This window comes from Ictidomys tridecemlineatus, chromosome 10 (assembly GCF_052094955.1).
Source record: "Ictidomys tridecemlineatus isolate mIctTri1 chromosome 10, mIctTri1.hap1, whole genome shotgun sequence".
Lineage (NCBI taxonomy): Eukaryota > Metazoa > Chordata > Mammalia > Rodentia > Sciuridae > Ictidomys > Ictidomys tridecemlineatus.
The window spans coordinates 107,584,972-107,602,839 of record NC_135486.1 but is presented as its reverse complement, the minus strand read 5'-3'; the positions used below and the strand labels follow the sequence as shown (position 1 = coordinate 107,602,839).

At 49.1% G+C, this 17,868-nt stretch overlaps 1 protein-coding gene across 5 annotated transcripts in view; it reads left to right on the top strand.

Moving 5' to 3' along the window:
• The window catches only part of Sdk1 (sidekick cell adhesion molecule 1), an 883,473-nt gene that overhangs the window by 774,481 nt on the left and 91,124 nt on the right, over nucleotides 1-17,868 (top strand). For all 5 annotated transcript variants that reach the window (XM_078023675.1, XM_078023673.1, XM_078023678.1 and 2 more), the window contains 4 exons: nucleotides 870-1,059; nucleotides 3,109-3,207; nucleotides 14,801-14,995; nucleotides 17,315-17,516. In XM_078023675.1, coding sequence (XP_077879801.1) covers nucleotides 870-1,059; nucleotides 3,109-3,207; nucleotides 14,801-14,995; nucleotides 17,315-17,516 — 686 coding nt within the window. The remainder of the gene's footprint in view (nucleotides 1-869; nucleotides 1,060-3,108; nucleotides 3,208-14,800; nucleotides 14,996-17,314; nucleotides 17,517-17,868) is intronic.

Below are 17,868 nucleotides of genomic sequence, written 5' to 3'. Positions count from 1 at the left end.
CTCTGGATTTGGCCAGCAAGGCCACATTTCTTTCTCCGCTGCTCCACAGATTACGAGCGGTCTCCTTTTTGCCTTTCCGTAATTTAGACACCTGTCCTTTGTTTTCCCCCAGCTGTTATCATGTCACCCCTCTTCTCTGGGTATTTTAATTGCTTCCTTCTGGCCCCATGATACATGGCAGTACCATGACATATAACCAAGCCATGATATATGCTAGTCCTAGGTTCAGGTGACCACAACAGCACACCACATTCCTGGATCCCAGACAAGAATGATTTCCATGCTCTTTTCAAACTCTTCCCTGGAGAGCTTGCCTTTTATGACCTCTGAGTCACTGATCTCTGGGAAGAGTTTGGAGAGAGGGGATGAGCATGGAGGGAAGACATAGGAACTCTGTAGGAGAAGGAGGGCCCTGGAGGAGCGCATCTCAGGATGGCTTTGATATGGCTCAGGGCTCAGGTTCTTGTGGGGAACAGAGAGTCTACTGGGGCAGGAACCAGTTTCCATGGAGCCATTGGCTCCTTTTGCAGGATGCAGAAGGCCTGTGTTCATAATTGAGTCCTTGTTTTAGTGGGTACGGCTGGCATAGCTGCAGCTGAGTGCTTCAGATCTTGACAATTGTGGCCAGGCAGCCAACCCGCCAAGCTGTGGGCTGAGCGTTAGCTCAAGCGCCCCTTCTGGTATTCAGTCACTTCATCATCATCTTCCTCCCCAATGCCGGGGTATAGAACCTGAGTCCACACTCCTCACACAGCTGCACCCAGTTGGCTGGTCCCAGCCTTATGGTTACAAGCCTGCCCTGTGCCCACAGAGACCCTTCCCAACACAGCATGATCACAACTGTCCGCACTTGTATGTTGATGCTTCAGATTCTGTACCGAGCCAAAGACTTGGATCCTGAGCCCAGAAGTCATACCGTGCGGGGGAACCACACGAGGTCAGCGCTGCTGGCCGGCCTGCGCAAGTTCGTGCTGTACGAGCTCCAGGTGCTGGCATTCACCCGCATCGGGAACGGGGTCCCCAGCATGCCTCTCATCCTCGAGCGTACCAAGGATGATGGTATGTACAAGGCCGGCACTCTCGCTGGCCTCACCGCCTCCCAGGGTTGCTTTCCCAATCCAAACAATTTGGATTGTGAGTGTTTTTAACATAATTTTCCAACCACTTTTTTTCTCAGTTGAGGGAAACAAAACAAAATTGTTTTTCAGTCACTGAGCATTTATATGGCCAATTTCAGCCTGGAGTGGATTTTTACAGCCTGATTATGAAGCTATGCAGAATTTCAGTCATAACTCTGCCTTGGGCAGTGCTGGCGAGGGGTGGGCCCGGCTGTAAAATGTGAGCTGCTCATCTTGATGGTGCCTATACAAAGCTAGTTACAAATCCACTCTGGGCCAGTGGGTCCCAATGCTTAGGGGACTGCCCAGGTCTCACCATTTGTATAATGAGACATAATTATAAGTTCCCATGTAGAGAGCGGTACGTTTGATGGCTCCCAGGGTCCCCAGACCCCTGTGTTTCCAGACTGAGTAACAAGCATATCTTGCTGATTTTGTTTTTATAGAAGTCTGAATCATCAGTAAATATGTTTTTCCACTTTGCAGATGTCAAACACTTAAAGGTTAGCTCCCTTACATTTTCATTTTTAAAGAGACTATAATGAAAGTGTCAGGGGAAAATATTACCCATCTCCCCCAAAACACTCACCCTGGAATCAGAGGCATCTGACAGAATGGAAACAAGTGCAGCTTTTCTTAAGCATCTCACCAAGGTAACTAATGAGCCCCAAATGCACTCTACCTGCAGAGTGGAAACTGTCCCTCCCTTGTTCTCAGAGGGACTACAGCAAGGCTTGGCCTCTGCAGAGAACTGAGCACTGCACGCAGGTCCTCATCCTTCCCCAGCCCAGAGGCTCAGGTGGATGGGACCCAGCAGGGAAATGGAAAGTGGACATGGTTTCACTGCAGGCTGTATGAAGTGAGGCTCAGATGAAGTCCCAGGGGCATTTTAGAGACTCCTCAACTCCCTGTCTCCTGCCATCTGCTCTTCCTAAAGGACACATTGACTAGTCTGGAATGATGTTTCCTCTTCTTTCTCAGTCCTAATAGAAACACATCTTTCCTCCCTCTCATTTCAACATAATCCAAATGTTCATCTTGGAGGAGGCCAATGTCACAATTGCCCTCCTAGCTCGCGTATTTGTGAATTAGCCTGAGTCTGTGAGCTCATGGTCTCCTTCGGACATTTATTTGCCCAAATGTAAGACTCATAAGACCTATTCAAAATTTTAAATACTGATGCTAGTTTAGTAGCTCGAGGCAGAATTCAGCTGTCCACGGTGGCTGTTGTGGGCCTCCTCGTTCTGTTTCTGTATTGATTGTCACATGCCCATGGCCTCTTACCCGGAATCAATTCATGATTAAGTCCAACAAGAATTTCCCATCCTGGCCACACACTAACTTGTCTATTCATTTAAGCAACTAAATTTTATGAGGGTTATGACCCTATTATTCAGTGGTTCCACAATACACAACTGCTTTTTGAATTATCAGTGCACTGAACCACAGAAAATTATTATATGCATTTGGGCACATCAACTCTTAATTTTCTAGGACAAGGCAGGAGAGGGGTGGCATGCATAAGAGATAAAGCATTGATTGCCAACATGTTGCTTCATCAATAGTTTAACCTCCATTTAGAGTTGGAAGGGATTTCAGGATGCCTTGTCTCACACCCACTCTGTAGATGTCAAACCCAGTAAAGGAGTCTGAGCTCAGATTAGTATCATCTTCTTCCAACTGGCTGCATACTCTGCAGAATTATTATTAGTGGCTAGGGGACTAGTTCTGCAGTATACTAGCTGCATTTGCACCACTCCCTGAGTAGTTAATGAGCACTGCTTTCAAAACTTGGAAAACTTGGAAAGCAGATGGGTAGAATTAAAAATGAGGTGTTTTTCCAAAATTGTTAGGGAGCCACACAAACCCATGTAGATTCCAAAACTGATTCATCAAAAGCTTCAGCATGTTCCACCATGAGCAGTGTCCCAGAAGTAGTGCACAACTGGCCTCAGATCCTATGTGCATCCACATCCTGTGTTTCTCCCAGCTCCAGGCCCTCCTGTGAGGCTGGTGTTCCCCGAGGTGAGGCTCACGGCAGTGCGGATCGTGTGGCAACCCCCAGAGGAACCCAATGGCGTGATTCTGGGTAAGGAGCGGCGGGAAAGAGTGAAATGACAACTAGATTGCTTTCTCCTATTTTTATTAGATAGTTACAAGGGTAAAGACAAACCACTTTGGGAGCAATGTAGAATTTTCTGAACTGAGATGATCATGGACCCTTGACTGTTTCCTGAGCTATGCACTAAAGGTTTTTTTGTGGAATGAACTTACATTTTGTTAGCCCAGAATTTCTTCCATTTGCTCAGGATTCACAACAGTGCCATTTGTAATTCATCCTGCGTCCACTCTGGGTTGTTGGCCGTGTTTTTGGAAATGAGTGGCTACTTTTTCACAGACCATGCAGACCTGGGCCTCCATCCCCAGCTCCAGGGCACAGCTCCTCTGCATTGAGGCTGAAAGCCACTGAGATCAAGTTCAGGCCTCAGGTTCCAGGGAATTTGTTCATGTTTAACTTTTCATTCAGGGAAGCAACATTGATGAAAGGCCTTAATTTTTCCTAACTTCCCAAAGGCAGCAAATTATATTTTTAACTATTTACCCTTTATTTACCTTTCTCACTGAGACAAACTAAGGACTCTAGTACCAAACATTGCATGCATAGTGGGAAGCAGGCATGAATAAAACCTGCCCATCCTCCAGATGCCCGTGTCCCCTCAGGGAGACAATACAAGTGACAGTACCACACAGTAAGTGACCTGAGAGAGATTAGTTGAATGTCCCCATCCCTGGCAAGCCACTCCTTTAGGGTGGGTAAGTGGGCAGAAGGCTACTTTTGAGCTGGATCTTGAGAATGAGTGGATTTGTAGCTCTGGAAGAAGGGAAAGGGGCATCTGCTGACCCAGAACAGAAGCCTGTTGGCAGACAGATCCAAGGGCTGGGCCAGGCCAGGCTGGGGACTGGGATGAGTGCTCCACTGTGCACTAGAGAGTGTGTGGCAGACTTAAAATGGACATTTAAAGGCAGAGGAGAAAGCACAGAATATCATTCCATACCCAGGTCAGCACACAAATATGACAGTCACCTAATCTTGATGAGGGGAGACCCTCCATTAGGTTAGCTTATGTTCTAGGTGACTTCCAGTAGAATTAGAAATATGAACTTACAGTCACTATTAGCTGGTTTGATCTTGGGAATCTAAGATTTGGTTTAAAGAAAGTGTTTCACTTCAGTTTTTTTTTAGATTTTAAAACCCTGTACTGAGTGCAGTGGAGAGTCACCCACCAACTCGGGACAGGAAAATTACATGATCAGATTTGTTTTCTAGGTGACAATTTTGGCTGCCAAGAGAAGGGGCTTGAGAGGGTGGTGTTTATGGAGTACTTGCTTCATTAGGATGGGCCTGGAGTGCTCCTACGTCACGCACACAAGAAGGCAGAGGCCTGTGTTCATCAGACCCTTCCGTGTGGGGATCCTGCAGCTTCCGGATAGAAATGTTGCTATGAGGATAGCATTTCTTTTCTTTTTACTTTCTGAACTGGGAGACCTTTGGAATCCCAGGTCCTGGCTGCCCCATCACAGCTGTAGGAGCTCCTGTTGAAACAAATGTTTCAGGGTTGCTCCTACTGAGAAGGGCTGCAGGTGGCCTCTGGGAACTGCACCATAAGCCCAGACCTGCAAAGTAAATACACGGGGTGGAGAGGTTTGCCCACATTCAGGTAAGGCCACACCCAGGTGCAGCCTTTTCTGGAACAAACAGGGTTAGTTGTCTGATTACCCATGAGTGATCCCAGCCCACTGAAGTGAGATGGAGGAGATTTTTTAGAGCTGAAGAATGTGAACTTCTGATCTGTTGCTTATAGTCCCAGGAGCCTGCAGAACTGTGGGCTCTGAGAAGAAGCAGCCCCGGCGACCCACCCAGCCATGGCTGATTCTCTGATCTCTTCTGTGTGTGCCCTATAGTGGGACCGCACTGCCAGAATCCACTCTAGTTTAGGGTTGTATGGCAGACTGGGGACTCTAAGCATCTCAACTATGCTCTCTTGCCCTGCGACTTGTGGTCTATTTGATGCTGCAACTTTAAATGGCCCATACAGGTCTTTCTTGCAAACATGGGAGGCTTTGACCTCAACAGGCTCTGAGCCAGGGTGCTGGCCTGCTCCTTACCTGGAGGACCCCCTTCTCTGGGGAGCTCTGCTCCTCCTGGAAGACTCAGGGCAGATGTCCTCTTGGTTTGGTATCTGTTGCTATAATTGAATACCATGGACTGAGTAATTTATAAAGATTTATCAGCTTCAGTTCAAAGTGCTTTTATAATCAGAAAAACAAATGTTAAAGACACCCTGAAAAGGAAATAACAAGATTTAAATGCTAGCTGAGAGTCCCATTTGGACAGTGAGACTGGACCTAAAGGACCTGCAGCTTCTGGTCCAACAGAAGATGAAATAATAAATATAATATTAAACCCAACTCACACATAACAAAGGTTTCTCCAGATTCTGGAGGCTGGGAGGTTCAAGCTGGAGGGGCCAACTCTGGTGAGGCCTTTCTTGCTGCTGGGGACTCTGCAGAGTCCTGACCCTGCCCAGGGCATTGCATAATGATGGGGACACTTGTGAATGTGCACCTAACTGGCTTTTATGACAACCTCACTCTGCAGAGGAGCCATTAACCCATGAATCCAGGACTCCCTGAACAGAATTGCCTATTGATGACAGCATACCCTCGTCCCCTCTTGAAGGTCCCACCTGCTTCCACCCCTTAATACCTCACAATGGGGATGAAATTTCCACTTGGGTTTTTGTGGGAAAAACTTTCACATTCTCTTCAGACCCTCCCATTCTCTGCCTAGGAGTCCCACCACCTCCCTCGTGTGCATAGCTCTCTAGTAGGCACCTCTCCCTCACCCCCCAGCACCTTGCTCTCCTGGCACAGCCCAAGTCTCGCCGTCCAGATGGGACTCTTGGCTCACTTGCAAGTCTTGTCATTTACTTTTCAGAGTGTCTTTAACATTTGTTTTTCTGATTATAAAACTACTATTAAATGAAAGGCAGCAATTCACAATTCACATGTATCAGACTCCAAACCTGAAGTCTGATGACACCAGACACGAGGATGTGGAGGAGTAGGACCTCTTGGGTTAGGTGTGTGCCCCTCCCGCTGTCCCAGAGGTCTCCACTTCTCCACAGCACTCCTGAAAGCAATCCCTGCACCTGGGCACAGGGCTACTTGTTGCAGATTGGTTGAAGTAATAAGAAAAGGGAGTAGCCACGATGTGCCACTTATGGCAGGCGTCTAGGGCTGCCTGCCTGTGTTTCCCTTTTGTGGCTGTATGGCAGTTAGCGTCTCAGCTGTGCTCTCTTGCCCGCTGACCTGTGGTCTCTTTGATGTTGCAACTTTAAATGGCCCACACAGGTCTTGCAAACATAGGAGGTCCTGACCTCAACAGGCTCTGAGCCAAGGTTCTGGCCTGTTTCTTACCTGGAGGACCCCCTTCCCTGGGGAGCTCTGCTCCTCTTGGAAGACTTATGGCAGATGTCCCCTGTATTTTAAGTGCTGGGTTACCGACAGGCATGATGGGAAAGGCGATGAGTTTTCTGACCTGGAAGCCATGCTGAAGTGCAGACCTTAGCCTACAATTTACTGTTTGAGTGAACTTATGCAAGTTGTTTGGCATTCTTATGCCTCGGTTTTCCCATTCCTAGGAGATGAATGACGTTTGGGCCTCCTCATTACATCTGATGATTTGCACATAGAGAACTCAGAACAATGCTTGCCACGTAGTCAGTGTTTGTCGTATTTACGGTTTGAATGCTCCTAGCTCAAGGCCCCCTGTGCCCAGGGCTGGCTGGCAGCTCTCCATGTCATGCTAGGCTTGGCCTGTGCAGGTATTTACTTTGTTGACACCAATGACATGTTTCATTGCCTTGTTTTCTATCTGGTTGCTGGAGCTAGGGGTTCATTCTAAGGGAAAAAGGAAAGCAATTTGGGTCACAGAATGTCCCTGATGTGTGCTGGGAAGTTTTGATTTTGCTTCGGAATCTCTGGGAAGTCACTGAAAATCACAAAGTCCAGGTAAGAAGAGGACCCCAACTGTGAAAAGAGAGGTGCTAAATCAGGTAGCGCTGGGTCCACCTGTACTGCAGAAGGCACCCCATTTGAGTGTCCCTTGCTGTAATGGCATTTGGCTGCAATGGATGTTGTCTGCGTTACACCTCACCTGTGTGTTCCTACAGCCAGTGCACCAAATTATAGATGCTGTTGGCAAGATGGGAAAACAATTCCCAGAGATTCCGGCTGGGGGTCATGGGGGAGGAAGGAATCTGTCTCTTTGCATGACTCACTTTATGTCCAGAAAACGAATCAATGCCTCCGCTCTGGCAGCGCAGCCTTCCGAGTGTGTAAACACCTCTGCAGCTCCCACTTTTGTAATCTATATCAAAACATGTTCTTGCATTTCCAAAAGAGATTAACAGCAGGAAACACCAGCAAGCACCTGGAGGGAAAAACACTTGCTTATTTGAGTAAATATTTTACTATGGAGAGTTTTTAGCATTTTGGACCATCCTTGGGGGGATGTGCAGAGCTTCCTGAGTATAACCATCCCTCCTCACTTGCCAGACATGGACTCTTTAATGCCCATCAGAAGGCCTCCTGCCCACCCAGGGCCTAACAATTACCTTGAGCTTTTTACAAGGGTGCACAAGAACTCTGCTGAGAATTAGGAACCCATTTGAATATGATCCATGTTTGCAGACTCCTCCTTTGGACTCCCTGAGGCATTTGTGTGCCCCGAGCCTCAAGTGGGCAAACAGGAAGACCAACAGCCAATGGGCATCTGTTGGGCCCATGAGCTGCCTATGGACATTTGGCCACTTGTAGCTTCTCTGCCCTCTTCCTGGAGGTTGGTGGGGGTGTCTCTGCCTCCCAGTGCTACTGAGGTCAGCAGCACTGTGCCCTGCTGGTGGCCTTGCTCTGCGGACCTGAACATTAGGGTGACTCAAACTGATGCCTTTTCTTTGCCGAGTGACAGCACAACCCATGAAATGATTGCAGTACCCCAGATATCTGGATGGAGCCCTGAATGGTTGTGCAGCTCCCTGGCAGCAGGCTTCAAGGAACTGAGGCCCATGGGGCTTGCAGTCTGTGGCCTTATCTTCCTGGAGTCTCCTCTCTGTGTCTCTGGTTCTAGAACACATCTCACACTCACACTCACCTCTTTTTCTAGGTGCACAGTGCCCCCTCTGTCTTCCAGGTGGATTCAGAAACCCTCACAAGCCGCTAGCTGGGTGTTTTAATCTTCATTTTGGATCGATGCTCCTCGTGCTTGGCCTTGCTTCTTTTGAATACCTGTATTATCATAATACACCCATAACCTTAACAACAGGCTTCTCTCAGGCCGCACTTGGCCCTCCTATTGATTCAGTGTATTCATTCTTTCCTAACGCACACCTCGGCCTTCTGACCTTGCCTTGCTGAAATTCAGCGCGCTAATGTTTCTGATCTGGCTCTGGCCATAATTACATAACCAACCTCTTCCACGTAAACGCTCTTATCTCTAATACCATCTATCATTTTCTCTAAAAACGCTAGGACTATTACACGACTGCCTTTTTTTTTTCTTTTTCTTTTTTTTTTTTTTTTTTGCCACATATGCCCAGGAAAAACCCTTCTATTGTCCAGCGAGTGAGCCTTTTAAACGTGTCAGGGTAAGATATAAGTATTAATCTTTATGTTTAACAGACCATGATGTGGGAACTAAAACTGATAACATCTTTATTTAAGAGGATATAATAGGAAAGTGCAAATATAACCAGAGGCTGAGGAATCTCCTCCCAGTGGCTCAGTGTGGGACCTGGATCAGTGAGAGAAAATAATAACCCAGATTTGCTGCAATTAGAAACAAATGACATTGTGTTTGCAATTTACATGCATTACCTACTGAGTCTTTACAGCCACTGTACCAGTTAGATGTTATCCTCTCTGTGCTCCAGCACCAGAAACTAGAAATTTCTGAAGAGACAAGGGTGGCAAAGACCCACTTCCTACCCAGCTGTTGGCAACATGTGATGAAGGCCCATTCAAGGCAACACAGACACCTCTCTATAATCCTAGAGGGTTGGTCTGGGATCCCACAGATACCAAACTCCATCAATTCTCAAGTCCCCACTGTAAACTAGCGGGTGTAGTCCTTCTGTGTACTTTAAATCACCTCCAGATGACTTATAATACCTAATTCCGCATGAATGCTTTGTAAATCGTGATTAGACTGCATTATTTAGGATATAATGACAAAGGGAAAAGTCTGTACATGTTTAGTACAGATGGAATTATTTTCTGAATGTTTTTGATCCTCAGCTGGTTGAATCTAAGAACGTGCATCCACAGATACAGAGGGTTGACTATATTAAACAGTCATTAAAACTCCCATTTCTGAAGGGAAAAGCATGCCTTTGATGTTTTACAGAAATCTCAGAATGAAAAGGCCGTATTTAGAGTAAAACTTCAGTTGTTTTCAAAAATTCATGGAAAGATGATCATCCAAAAAAGAAAAAAAACATTCCAAGTAAGTAGTAGAAGTAAGTAGTAGTTGTGTCTGAGTGTAAGGTAACCTTATTGTAGATCCATGTCCGCCAGCCCCAGATGCCCAGTGTCTACAACCTGCAACCCTGCCTCTGACTGCTGAAGCCTCTGGGCTCTGAGGATTGGGTCAGACATTTAGGGGACCTTCCCCATCCCACCCTGCAGTCCTGAGCCAGTGACCACTGGGAACTGGTCGATAAATACTTTACCCTGTTGTACAGCGCTAAATCCTTCTCTCCCATTCCTGTGATCTGAGGTCACAGGTTACCCTGGGAAGGATGGAAAGTTAGGGTGGAGCCTTTGATGGGAAGGAGGTTCTGGCTTGGCAAGGAGAGACTAGTTTCCACTTAATCCCCCAATTCTGTGATTCACAAAGATTAGCCTTTGAACACAATCTTCAATTCATCGCAGGATTAGTACCTCTAGCAATAGAAGAATCTAAGTAGAGATAAACTGTGATAAAATAATGAAGATTAAACTATGACAAAAGCACATCTGTACTCATGTCCTGGTCCTAAAAATAAATAATACCTCATTAATTCAAACTTCTTAGTTGAAAGGCAATTTGGGTTTTAGAGAGGAGAGTTGATCACACACAACTCTGCAAAATGCAAAATAACAGAAAGGGAGCTAACACCCACTGGCAGTGTGAGGGGTACACTGGCAGGTGGAGACGGACCTGGGAAGCCACGGGGTGATCGACAGTGGGAGGTGTGGCAGGGCCAGGCCTTTGCAATGGGCAGGAGCCGAAGAGCCAGCAGCACCAGGTCAGTTCCATTTCTCTGTCTTAGGAAAACACAGGCTTTTGCACACTGAGGAGAAATTTACTCAGTTAGACCTGGGCAGAACCAGCAAGGTGATCCTTCCCTGGTCTTCAGTGTGCAGGGCACAGGAAATAGACCACAGATGTACAGCACTCACCTGTTGTTGTTACAGACTTAATTTGTGCTTCTCTAGGAATGATTTATCTCTATCCCCAGGAACAACATTCAAGTACCTGAATTCATACTAGTCAGGGGTTTGGTTTCATTTTTGTTCTATTGTTTGCTTGTTTTTGATGGTGATACTGGGGATAGAACCCGGGGCACTTTATCTCAGAGCTGTATCCATAGCCTTTTTTTGTTTTTTTCTCAAGACAAAATCTGTCTTCTAAGTTGCTGAGGCTGGCCTTAATCTTACGATCCTTCTGCCTCAGTCTCCCAAGTGACTAGAATTACAGATGTGCCCACCATGCCCAGCCTGCACAATATTCTTGATGATTCTAAAACACTATATTTGATCATGATCTTATTGGTCATGTTATGTCTGCCAGTGTAGACTTCTTGCTTGGTTGTAAAATTTTTTTTATTTATTGCAAAATACTTTTCTTTGGTTTCCTTAATGTATGCATGGGACAATGACATTGGGTCTTAGTCAGTTGCTTCTTTTACCAGCCACAGCCTGATTGTGCTTGAATGGTCAGGTAGAAGTTCCTCATTTTGCTAACTGACACCTGGTCCATGATGAGGCCTGCTTAGGCCCCTGAGATCCTGTACACACCTCACTTCCCTAGGGCAGAGGCTAGCCATTTCCTCTAGCTTTGATCCCTCCCATGTGCCTCTTAAACTTCTGCTGAGAGCCATCATCACTGTGCACCCGCAACCCCTGATCGCAAAACAGAAGTGCAAATTCTCCAAATCTCAGCACCTTGAGAATAATCATGTGATTCTGAAAGCCAGAGGTGGACATATTGAGGAGGTCAGTGTAACTCGAGAACACTGGTTTATATCTCTCAGGCAGTAGGTGACTCTTAAAAGATACAATTCAGAGCTTTACCAGATAATAGAGATATAAATGCGTTTAAATGTATAAAGGCAAACATGAGGAAAAAGGAAAGCAGTAATATACTGAACCAAAATTGTGTGACAGAAAAGATAGAGGTAGAAAGAAGGGGAACAAGGCTAATTTCATCATCATTCATGGTGACAAGTTATCAGATGCTGTCTCAAGAAGCCATCTGAGGAGATGGCATAACCTGTAAATCTGAGGGTAAGAATTGGAAGAACCAAAAATAAATGATAAACCATCCAAAAGGATGAGAAGGAAAAACCCACATCCATCCAAGCAAATGACAAGTATAGAGATGCTAATGAGAGAAACCACGCACAGGACTGGATGACTGATGTGCTCTCATGTGCAGGAAAGAATGAGGCTGTCGTCCTAAGTGCTCTGCTCTCGTATTCTTAGATTATCACCAGAAAAACACCCAAGAAACCCCCAGCAATGCTTGCATGGAAGAGAGGCTCAGGGAGATACAGAGGGCAGGCACCACAGAAACACTTTACACTATTTTCTTTGCGTTTTACACAATCTTTGAGCCATGTGAATATAAAGTAATTTAAAAAGTAATAATAACACATTATAACATTTGAATGCCTTTTTAAAAAGGCAACTTAAGCCTGGAAGTTTTCAAAAATGCATATTGATTCCATAACCAGATATGCTGCTTCCTGCCAGATGACCTAGAATCAGGCACTTGGAAGCAGGAAGCTGTTGGAAACTACGTACTTCTGGGGGAGGACCCACTTACAGTTACCTGTTGTGCATCTCCTCAGGGCTGAGCATGAGCAGATGTAGCTGACTCAAGGAGGAAGAGGTCCAAGGTCCGAGAGTGGGGGCTTTGCTACTATATTATAGCTGAAGTGAAGGAAGCTAAGCACTTGTCCCAGCTCCTTTGGGGTCAGGCCAGGAGCTTGAGCATGTCTTGCATACCTGCTTGGTGTCCCCATGCTGCCTCTGATGGGTGGTCACTGTTGTGCCTGGAGCTGCAAGGCCTATGGCTTCTGCAGAACTGTGTTAGCATTGGTGCCTGGCAGGACCAGGGACCGTCATAGAAAAACAACCCCGTAAGCATCATGAGATGCCACCAGAACACCTTCAGCAAAGGGACAGCTACTGATCTGTGACCACATCAAAGCCAAGAATGGCTGTACAAGGAGGCTATGTCTGTTGTAGGTTATGTAACCCCAGAAGCCCTGTGAGTGTTTTCTGTTGTCCCCCCATACAGCTCAATAGACTGAGGGTCAGAGGGGGTGACACTGTTACATGAGTGACAGTAGGAAACATGCAGAACCTGAGTCTCAGCCTCCAGAATACCTGCACTTCTTGTGGAGCACTGTTGCTATTGGAAAATCCCCTCATCCAGTGCTACAGGGAGCATGGTCTAGATCAGCAGGGCCCTTGAGGGCCTGTCCCCTTGCTGAGAGACGGGCATGGAAGGGTGAGACAGACCCGGGCTTCAGTTCTCAGTGACTTTGAGCAAACCCCATTGCCTCCTCACCAGCCACCCTCTAAGGCTGCTGTAAGGCTGGGGGTGTGGGAGGGGCTTTGGGAGCCCAGCAGGGGCCCTGTATGTGGCCTTCTCAGCCACAGCAGCTGTCTCCCTCATTTTCAGGATGCTGAGTGCTCACAAGTCTCTGAAGGCCTGAGACTGGCTCCACAAGCTTCAGGGTCCTCACCCCATGACTAAGCATGATTAAGGAGGAAGGAGTGGCCTGCCAGCTTTCCCTGGGCTGCCAGTCCATTGTCTTCAAATGGGATGGGAAGGGGAAGGCATCGGGCAGAACACCCGTGTCAGAGTTTTGAGCACCTCCAGGAAATCCCCAGGACACCTGTTCCCCATGTCAGGGAGGAGAGCCCTGGTCCATGAGGCAGGGTCGCCACACAGCAATTCAGGGTCCCACAGATACCTGGGCTCTAGGTGGCATCATTATGGATAAGGCAAAGTTTGCTGACCCCCCAGTCTGTGTGATGATGATGACACAGACACTAATGTGACAGGCAAAGGCTAGAGCTAAGTCAGGGTCCCCACTCAGTCTGACCTCCACATACTCATTCTCCTGACCTCCATATGGCCAGCCAGGCCAGACACCTTACACAGTCAGAGAAACAGCAATGTGCAGAGCTGGGGAGGTGCCAGCTAGCAAGGTCACCCTGGCCTCAAGGACCAGCAAGCAGGAAGAACAAAGGCAGAGGAGGCACTGCGTCCAGCACAGAGGCTGGGGACATGCACACTGTGTGCCATGAGCCCGCCTGTCAGGAGGCAAGGCCTGCCGCACCCTGCAGTGCTGCCTGCCCACAGACGGCCCATGCCAGTCAAGCAACCAAGGACCCATTCAGTTCTGCTAGCTTGATATGCCCCTCTGTGCCCCTCTTGTTTACCATGAACCATGGGCTATCATTAGTTTTCTGGACACCCAGCACCCCATCTGCTCTGTTTTTAATCAGCATGGGGGCACAGTGGCTGGACCACACACTGAGAGCCCAGAGGAGGCAGTGCCCAGACCCAAGCTGGGTCTGAGTTGCCCTGCTGGAGAGGTTTGATTGTTAATGATGTCTGATCAACCGTGAACCCTTAATAATCAAGGAACATGGAAAGATGGCCAGAGCTGGCCCAGCCCTCCCTCAAATGATTAAAAATCACAGAAGGAGAATTAAAGTGGCACCACCCATCTCGGCACCAGGGGAGTGGGTGAAGAAATCTGGGCTGCTGAGCAAACCACGAGGGTTACAGGTGGCGGGAAGATAAGAGGAAGGAGAAGTGTAACAGGTGAGACCAGCATAATCTTGCCCACTGCAGGTTGTGCTGTGTTGGCAAATGAGAAAGAAGCTGCCAAGGGCAGGCACTGCCCTCTTTTGCCAGAGCAGGGGAAGGGCTCCATCATGGGAGGGGCACAGAGGGCAAAAGAAAGCCACAGGCAGGGCATGATCCACCTTCCTGTCAAGAACAACCTGGGGTCCTGGCTCCTGTGGCACTCTCCCCGTGTGCCAGCATCCTCAGGAAAGATGAAACTGTTTTCCCACCTTGTTCTGGTGAGGGATGAAGAGTAAAACAAACTTCATGGGGGGATCGCACTCAGAGGCCACTCCATTCGTCACTGTAGGTGTCATGTCCCTTTCAATGCACACCTCGACCACCTCCAGAAACCAGGAAGGAACAATTGTCTGCATTTGGGTTTTCAATCCAGAAGCAATTACAGGTGGTGGGAGGGCGGGTTTCCCAGCATATGCACAAATTGCTGGTTGAGCTCTCTCCTTCCCTCCCCACACCTCACCTTCAGGATACCAGATCGCCTACCGCCTGGCCAGCAGCAGCCCCCACACATTCACCACTGTGGAGGTTGGTGCCACAGTGCGGCAGTTCACGGCCACCGAGCTGGCCCCAGAGTCTGCCTACATCTTCAGGTTGTCTGCCAAGACGAGGCAAGGATGGGGGGAGCCACTGGAGGCCACAGTCATCACCACAGAGAAGAGAGGTAAGCCCTTTCAGCCTGATCTCACCTCACCCTCTGGAGGAGATGGCCTTGGGCCCTGCACTCCAAGCCCACAGCAGCTCAGAAACAGGACAGCCTGATTTCTCCCTGCTTCCCAAGCCCATAGCCTGGTCCTGCCACCTCTCTCTGAGCCCACCTTGGCCCAAGTCCTCCTCTGCCTGAGTCCTTCCCTCCCCAGGCCTTAGCTAGTCCCCTAGGCTCCTGTGTGTGGCTCTTGGTGTTCCCTTGGCTGACTTGTTCCTGATCTGTCTTTGTGACTTGACTCTTCTCAGAGGCCCCCAGGCAGCACCTGTGGCATGCTCTTGACTTCCAGGGTGCTAGTCCTCACACTTGGTCCACTCTACACTACCAGTCTGACTTCACTGAGGCAGAGCTCAAAACAGATGGGCAGTTGGCCCCTGTGAGCTGGCACACGTTGGGTGCCATTTACCCCCAACCCTGTGACCAGGGCAGGGAAGGCTGGTTTCCCCCTCCTGCAGCTGAGCTCTCCCAGTGGCCCCGAAGCTCCCAGGGAAGGCCAAACCCATCTTCCTCTGGGAGTCCCAGTGGATCACTGAGCAGCAGTCCTGTTTCCCAGTGAGGGAGACAGAGGTGACATTTCCCTTAGGGTGCGGTAGCACTCAATAATGCACATCCGCTATGCCACCAGTGCGGCTGTCTGTTGGCGTTGTTGATAGAAGGATAGGCACCTTCACGTCACTGAGAGGCCAGAACTTCTGAGTGTGCAGCAGATGGAGGGAAAAGGCCAGTCACACTCAGTGCCCCTTTAAAAGACCACCTTCAGTTCCTTTTGCTGCCACCCCTGGTTATCAGGGGAAAGTTTTGTCTGAAGTTGGGGGAAAATAATCAATGACTCTCCCAAAGCAAACCTCTCCACCTTTTCCTGGTGCACGTGTTTTCACCCACATTTTCTCCTCCTGTGAGCCTGGCCTGGGAGCAAGTGCTTCTCCAAAATGCCCCTCACCTCCCCACACCTCCAGCAGCCGGTGCTCTTTCCATGTCCTTTAGTGGAGGATGAGGTTGAGGCTCAGAGAGGTGAAGCGACCTGCCAAACCTGGGCTGGGAAGATTCCCAGGAACTGGAGCTGCATCCTGGTCCTTAGGGTCCTTGTTACTGGGGAGAGTGGTCATGGCCTGGGTGTGGCAGCTGAGGCCCTGGCTCCTGTGCCTAGTGGCCTTTGATCCATGCCGTCTTCCTCTGGGTAACAACATTTAGGAGAACTCAGCTCTCAAGCAGAGGGTAGCATGGCGGCTGGCCAAAGGCAGGCATGGCTCAACTCCAGAGTCGTGTAGAAATACACAAACATCCTCCTGTGGGTGGACCCTCATGGCCTGGTCCACACTGGCCTGCTGCTAAGGGCGTGGGGGCCACTGCTCCCCACCCTGCACCCCGCTTCCTCCCAGCCACCTGTTTCTCCAGCCCAGAGAGTTTAGATTTTTCTGCCCGGCCCTCAGTTGGTAGCTCAGGAAGACGGAGCCCAGTGGGCAGTATGTCCAGAGGGAGGCCTCGGAAGCAGGGGGGAGCCCGGCTATTACTCGGGCCAGGAGAAGTCAGGCAGCCAAAGTGTATGCCTAAGGATCGGACTGCTGATGAAGTTAGATCGAAGCGTTTCTCACGGACCCATCACTGCAGGGCCGACAATCAATTGCTGCTTTATTACACGCCACACATTTTAATCAGAATCAATAATCTTCATGATAAACAATTAAACAATTATTCCTCCCTCTGTGGAGTTTCTCTATTGAAATCGATGGGACATGAGGCCAGGGTGACAGGAAAGTGATGCCTGGGCTGGACCCATGCACCCTGCACCCCATACCTCAGTCTCATCACCGCAGACATGGTAGCTCAGAGGTGGCCTTGCCCTGCACCTGCTCCCTGCCCCTCAGAAGAACCAAGGAGATGCCGCTAAAGAGTTAGACTCTGGTTGACTGCAAGAAAAAGAAAGTCCACGCTTAGGAGTGTACTGAGCCCAAACTCAGAGGGACTGAATGAGGCAGGAGATGTCTTAGCCCTTACAAAGCCAGCTGTCATTCACACACCTGCTCTTGATGGTGGGAGGGTGGGGGCCCATATGGTGTTCACCTCTGCTCACCTCTGGCTGGCTCTGCTGTGGGAGCCAGCAGGAGTCTCCAGTCAGCTCCAAGCTGAGCATGTCCAAAATCAGCTGTAAGACAACCACCTCACCCCAGCCATGGAGACAAGCCTTTCAGTGCCTGATGCACCGAGTCTAAGCAGGCAGCAGGAAACAGTAGAGAGCACCCTCTCACCCATCCCTGGTCTGTCCTCCTTTGGTTGCAGAGCGGCCAGCACCCCCCAGGGAGCTCCTTGTGCCCCAGGCGGAAGTGACAGCCCGCAGCCTCCGGCTCCAGTGGGTCCCAGGCAGTGATGGGGCCTCCCCCATCCGGTATTTCACTGTGCAAGTTCGAGAGCTGCCCAGGGGAGAGTGGCAGACCTACTCCTCGTCCATCAGCCATGAGGCCACATCCTGTGCCGTTGAAAGGTACTATGGGAACCAGGACTTTCCCCAAGCAGCCTGGGCCTTGCCCTGTGGGTCTCTGCCCTGGCCTCCTCCTGCCTACAGAGTGGGAGGCTGTGTGGCTTCCGAGTCCCAGTTCCTCCAGAAGGCAGTGCTGGGGAAAGGAGAGCGTGGAGAAGGGGTGAGCAGGGGGTGGGCAGTGGGGTGTGAGGGCCCCAGGGAATAAGGTGGGAACTGTCCTCCTGTTCAGACCCTGACCCAAGGTCTGCTTGTGTGGGGCTCAGGACTGCCTTTTCACCCCCTTTTACTATGGAGGAAACAGGCTGAGAGGCTAAGTAAACTGTCAGGCCTTAGTCTTGGAGGAGGCCCCAGGCCT